The sequence below is a fragment of the Octodon degus genome, unplaced genomic scaffold (genome assembly GCF_000260255.1).
Source record: "Octodon degus isolate 3935 unplaced genomic scaffold, OctDeg1.0 scaffold00163, whole genome shotgun sequence".
Classification (NCBI taxonomy): Eukaryota; Metazoa; Chordata; class Mammalia; order Rodentia; family Octodontidae; genus Octodon; species Octodon degus.
The window spans coordinates 5,978,781-5,985,469 of NW_004524739.1; the positions used below are offsets into that span (position 1 = coordinate 5,978,781).

Consider the following 6,689-nt stretch of genomic DNA (forward strand, 5'->3'; position numbering starts at 1 on the left):
TTTTTTTTTTTTTTTTTTTTTTTTTTTTGGTGGGGGGAGTGGGGGGATAGATCTTTAAAGTAGCAGGCTAGGGATATAGTACAGTAGTGTATAGTGTATAGTGCTTGTCAGGCATGTGCAAAGTCTTGAGTGCAATCCTTAGCCCTGGAAAAGAAAGTTTGAAGTTGTATACAAGGAATTACTTCTTTTAAAGTCTCAGGAAGCCAGTTAGGCCAGGGAGATGGCTCAGTAAAATAAGCGCTTCCCTAGCAAGTGCAAGGGTCTGAGTTTAATCCCCGGTTCCACACACACACACAAAAAAGAAGCAGCAGCAGCGCCAATTAAAAATTTTTTAGTAAAAAAGGATACACCCTCAGGTACTTGTTAGCTTTCTAGATAAGATATCTTATGTCCCCAGTTCTTAGCGTTCACTGGATCCAGGCTTGATAGGCTCAAGAGTGCTAGAGGTCAAGGCCTAGACTTTTTTTTTTTTTTTTGGCTGAACCAGGGATTGAACTCAGGCCCTTGCACTTGCCAGGGAAGTGCTTATTCTACTGAGCCATCTCCCCTGCCCCCTTGAGAAACCTTTTAAGAGAGAATTTTGGCCCAGTGGCCAGGGTTCAGTCCCCAGCCCTGCTGTGCTGGCACCGCCCCCAGAATATGCTGAGCTGTCAATTGAAACTGGGTATGGTGGGATGGGCCTATAATCCCAGCACTTGGGAGGCTGAAAATAGGAGGATCACTACAAGGCAGATCTACGTAGTGAGACCCTAAATACCCTGTAGACCCTGTACTAAAATTTTTTTTAAAAAGGGAATTTTGGTGGGCTTGGGGGTATAGCTCAATGACTTGGCACCTGCCTGACAAGCATGAGGTCACCAAACTCAGTACCAAAAAGAAAACCCCAAAAAACAAAAAAGTGAATTTTGGGTGTATAGTTCACTTGGTTTTGGACCATTATTCAAGAAATTTAGGGGGCCTGGCCATAGCTCAGGCCTTTAAGTGGCTGCTTCCACAAAGTTGTCAGCTTCAGGTTGCTGGAGTTCGAACCTCACACCTCTCCAGCTGGCCAAAAGTGCCCTGAAGGCATTCGAGGAACAAAAAAAAAAAAAAGAAAGAAAGAAATTTACTGCAAAGGAAGCCAGAAATTGCTCAGGATTGAGCCTCATGGATAGAGCCTTTTGTGTACTGCATTTGGGGTCAGAAGAGTATACTGCACTCATTAACTGTATGTCTTGGGTAAACTGAATTTCTGAGCTTCAATTTAGGTCATTAAATTTTTTTTTTTTTTTTTTTTTTTTTTTTTTATCTGAATGCCCTGAGGGGTGGTTTGGCTGGCTGGAGTGTTGTGGGGATCGAACTACTGCAACCTGAGGCTGACAGCTTTGTGGAAGCAGCCACTTAAACAACTGAGCTAAGGCCAGGCCCCCCCCAGGTCATTAAATATTTATCAAGCCTCTGGGATATATTGTGTTAGTCCCTGCCTTCTAGGAGTATCCAGTCTTGTGGATATAGATATGTAAATAATTCAGGTATAAAACAAAATTAGTGAAGTTCTGTATTCAAATTTCATAGAAGACTTAATTTTTTTTTTTTTGGCGAACCAGGATTGAACTCAGGCCTGTGCGCTTGCCAGGGAAGCGCTTATTCCACTGAGCCATCTCCCCGGCCCCCTGAAGACTTAATTTTTTAAGTAATTTGCTTAGAGCCAGAGATATAACTCAGTGGCAAAAGTGCCTGTCTGATAAGTGCAAGGACCCAAGTTTGATCCCCAGAACAAAACAAACAAAAATAATTAATATGCTTGATTTTGAGACAGTCTCTGTGTAGTTCAAGTTGGCCTTGAACTCACTTTGTTATCCAAATGCCTCAAGGTTGCAGCAATCTTCCTGCCTTGGCATCCCAGGTACGGGAATTACAGGTGTATTTCACCATAACTGGCTTGAAAAGATTATGAATTTTGGTTAAGAAAGGGTTTTTAACTGTAAATCCCAGCACTCCCAGAAGTTGTGGCAGAGGGCTGGCGAGATAGCTCAGCTAAGCACCCGCTTAGGCAGTCGTAGGGACCAGGTTCAAGTTGTGTAGTGGGAACCTTTATCGAATACATTTTTTTTTTAATTATTTATTTATTACATTTTTATTTAGTGTGTGTATGTGTGTGGCCAGCTCAGCCCACCAGGGGGCGGGCTGGCTGGCATGTGGTGCTGGGGGATCGAACCGCGGTCCCTGTGCTTTGCCAAGCTTGTTCCAAGTAGTTGCTTTAGACCACTGAGCCATCTCTCCAGCCCTCGAATACATTTTTTTTGTGTGTGTGTGTGGAACCAGGGATTGAACTCAGATCCTTGCATTTGCCAGTCAAGCGCTTATCCTACTGAGCCATCTCCCCGGCCCCTCGAATACATTTTTTTTAAAAAAGAAGAAGCTGTGGCAGAAGAATCACAAGTTCAGGCCCAGCCTGAGTTATTTAAAGACCCGGTTTAGAGGCTGGGGATATAGCTCAGGGGTGTAAGTGCCCGCCTGGCAAGCACAAAGTCCTGAGTTCAATCCCCAGTACCGCCAAAAAAATAAAAATAAAAAAATAAAGACCCGGTTTCAAAATTTAAAAGAAAGGCTGGAGTTGTACCTCATTCCAGAGGCCCTAGTTAAATTCCCAGTGTTGTAAAAGGGCGGGGGGGGGGGGGGGAGTGTCGGGTTGGAGACTGAGCTGGGGATTATAGTGTGAAGACACCAGGGAAGAAAACATTCAAGGGCCAAGGAGCAGTCTGAACCAGGAATATTTTCAGTGTGAATGTGAATGCCATGCGCAGGATGTGGTAGTCTGCTGTATCTAGAGCACTTATTGGTAACCATTTTCTATGAAGGGCCAGGTAATAAATGCCTTAGCCTTTATTTTTCCATCTTGGTCTCTGGCACTTTCTTGAGGTCTGCCATTGTGGTTTAAAAACAGTCCCTATAAACTCATGGGAATGGGTATTTCCAGTACAATTTTTTGGGGGGTTGGGGTCTGTTTGAGACAAGGTCTTGATATGCAGTTCAGATTGGCCTTCAACATATTTTGTAGCCCTAGGGCAGCCTTGAACTCACAGCAATCCTCCTGCCTGAGCCTCCCAAGTGCTGGGATTACAGGCATTCACTACATGCTCAGCTTTCCAGTGAAGTTTTTCTTTATGGAAATAGGCAGCTAGTTGTATTTGGCCTAATGACCATAGTTTGTCTACTTTAGAGTGGAAGTGAAGAAGTGAGGATGAAGTGTCTGGAAAAGTTTAACGGTGGTAGCAGGAGATAAGCAGAGAGGTAGATTAAATAAATCTTTGAGAAGGGCTGGCCAAATAGCTCAGTGGATTAAAGCGCCTACACACAGGCGCAGGGCCTGGGGTTTGATCCTGGGCCTGCTGTGCCAGCCCCGCCCCCAGGGCATGCTGAGACAGAAATTGAGACTGGGTATGGTGGTGCACACCTGTAATCACAGCACTTGAGAGGCTGTAAACAGGTGGATCACTGTAAGTCCGATCTATGCAGTGAGACCCTGAACACCCTGTAGACCCTTCCCTAAAAATACAAAAAGAGAAAAAAAGTACATCTTTGAGAGCTGGCCTATTATCGTGAATTGTTTTATTCCTTTTCCTGTAGAGAATGTGGAGCTGTGGGGATTTAACTCTGGTGACAGGGTGGCAGATTGTTTGAATGAAAGGCAGGAGGACCCAGTGGAAGGTTGTTGGTATAGAGGAAGCAAAAAGCGTTCAGGTTTTTTGTTTTCCCTATAAAATGGGAATAATGCTCTTCATGCTACCAATTTTATGTCATTGTGAGGCTCTAGTAAGGCAGTGGGTGTGGGGGCACACACTTGTAATCCCAGCACTTGGGAAGCTGAGGCAGAAAAATTGCTGTGCATTTGAGGCCAGCCTGATGTACATAATGAGACCCTGTCTCAAAAAAAAAAAAAAAAAAAAAAAAAAAAAAAGCAGAAGTGCTGCAACACCATAAAGTATGATGCTTTTAAAGAGCCAAACTGTAGCTTATAATAATTCTGAGTAGTGATGGTTTTCTATTTTGGGAGGAAATTCCTTGGAGGTATAGTCAGATGGCTACTGGCTGCTGTGCCCTAGTAGCACTGGAATAAATCCTTCATACTATCTAGTGCCTATGACTCATCCTCAAGCGCTGACCTCACCAGGGTTCCTTGCTTTTGGTTTTGTTTTGTTTCATTTATTTATTTATTTATTTTGTGTATGTGGCCAGCTCAGCCCACCAGGGGGCGGGGCTGGCTGGCATGTGGTGCTGGGGGATTGAACCGAGTTCCCTGTGCTTTGCTTGGCTTAGCTTGTTCTAAGTAGGTGCTGTAGACCACTGAGCCATCTCACCAGCCCTGGTTTTGTTTCTTCTGTAATTACCCTTCCTCAAAGTGGGAGAGAATCTTGGAAATCAAAAATGAGCTGGAGGGCTGGTGAGATGGCTCAGTGGTCTAAAGCACCTACTTAGAACAAGCTAAGCAAAGCACAGGGACCAGGGGCTGGTGAGATGGCTCAGTGGTCTAAAGCACCTACTTAGAACAAGCTTAGCAAAGCCCAGGGACCGCGGTTCAATCCCCCAGCACCACATGCCAGCCAGCCCGCCCCCTGGTGGGCTGAGCTGGCCACATACACACAAAATAAATAAATAAAAATTAAAAAAAAAAAAATGAGCTGGAAAGACAGCATGCCTGCGAGTTTGGTGTAAAAATTCCTGGGTTTGCCTCCTGGGAATGGATGTCTTATTACTGAACCTGTCACTCTTCTTCAGGGGATGTTGGAAATTACTATTATGGACAAGGCCATCCAATGAAGCCTCACCGAATCCGCATGACTCACAATCTGCTACTCAACTATGGCCTCTACCGAAAGATGGAAATCTATGTGAGTTACTAGAAGCACTGTCTCTGCCCAACCTCATCAGCTTGAGTTCTCCATATTCATTGTTTCTCTTTTTAAACTACTCATTTACTCAATTGAATGTGTTGAGTGGCTTTGTAGCAGGTACTGTACATGATAGAGATTCTGTTTATATGGAGTACTGCTGTGTGTACATGCAGCAATTAAAGTATAGAGACGCAGAGATAATGAATGAAGGACAAGAAGTTATGGCCTGTTTCCTAGAGGTGATAACTGAGAAGGTTTTTTAAAGATTAAATACAAGGCCAGAGATAATACCTCAGCATAGCATTTGCCTGGCAAGCACAAGGTCCTGAGTTCGATTCCCCACACGCCCCCCCCCAAAAAAAAAAAAGATCCTGAATTGAATTCCTGATTGAGTGCTGGCCAGATAGCTCAGTGGATGAAAGCACCTGCTTAGGTGGACAGAGGGACTGTAGTTGGATCTCCAGCCTGCTGTGCTGGCCCTGCCCCCAAGGCGTGCTGAGACATTGAGACTAGGTGTGGTGGCACATGCCTGTAATCCCAGCACTTGGGAGGCTGAAAACAGGAGGTTCACTACAAGTCTGTTCTGTGTAGTGAGACCCTGTAAACCCTATACTAAATACACTTACAAAAAAAGTTGAATAGAATGTAGCCTGCTCTACAAAAAGGAGCTGGCATTCTAAGCCAAGGAAAGAACATAGGCAAAAAGATAGAGATAAGAAAAATATGGTGTTTGGGGAAAATACAAGCAGCACAGCAAGCAGGTGGATGGTGGGTGCACAGCATGAGTGCCCTGAGAGCCGGAGAGCAGGGAGGTAGGAAGGGATTGAATGTGCTATATTGAGCAACTTTGGTGGGCCTGGGTCAGACCCAGCCCCCAACCTTCCCCCCAGCAAAAAAAAAAAAAAAAAAACAAGAGTGACAGACTGTTGAACTGTGTTAGCCAACTCTAGTGACCAGAGAGTATAGATTCTGACTGACTTTTTTTTTTTTTTTAAATTGTGGAACCAGAGTTTTGAACTCAGACCCTTGCACTGGCCAGGCAAGCGCTTATTCTACTGAGCCATCTCCCTGGCCCTCTTTTATTATTTTCTGAAACAGAGTCTTTTTTGTGTGTGTGGTACTGGGGGTTGAACTCCAGACCCTGCGCATGCTAGGCAAGAACTTATTTTCCTGAGCTGTCTCCCCAGCCACAGAGAGTGTTAAGTTACCGAGTTCCCCAGGCGAGTTTAAGTTTGAAGTTATTTGGAATCTTGCCCTGGGCTCCCACAGTGCTGGGATTATAGGGATCTGCCACCATACCCCACTTGATCTTCCAGGGTGTTTTTTTTTTTTTTTTGTTTTGTATGAGGAATCAAACTCAGGACCTCACACTTGGCAGGCAAGCATTATACCACTGAGCTAAATTCTCAGCCCTGCCTCCTTTTGAGACAGGATCTTGCTATGTATCCTAGGCTGGCCTTTTTTTTATTTTTATTTTTTTGGCAGAACCGGGGACTGAACTCAGGCCCTTGAGCTTGCCAGGGAAGCACTTATTCCACTGAGCTATCTCCCCGGGCCCTAGGCTGGCCTTAAACTCATGGCAGAGTGCTCCTTTTAAAACCGAAAGATCAGGGGCTGCGGAGATGGCTCAGGGGAATATGGGCTTCCCTGGCAAATGCAAGGGCCTGAATTCAATCCCTGGTTTCGCAAAAATCAATCAATCAATCAATCAATCAATCAATCAATCTGAAAGATCAAAGTAGGTAGGAGATGGGGCCGGGGAGATGGCTCAGTGGAATAAGCACTTCTCTGGCAAGTGCAAGGGCCTGAGTTCAA

The 6,689-nt window shown here is 44.8% G+C and overlaps 1 protein-coding gene across 1 annotated transcript in view; it reads left to right on the forward strand.

Moving 5' to 3' along the window:
• Hdac1 (histone deacetylase 1) overlaps positions 1-6,689 on the forward strand; it is a 44,012-nt gene that overhangs the window by 4,574 nt on the left and 32,749 nt on the right. The window contains exon 2 of the mRNA XM_023703097.1: positions 4,759-4,871. Coding sequence (XP_023558865.1) covers positions 4,759-4,871 — 113 coding nt within the window. The remainder of the gene's footprint in view (positions 1-4,758; positions 4,872-6,689) is intronic.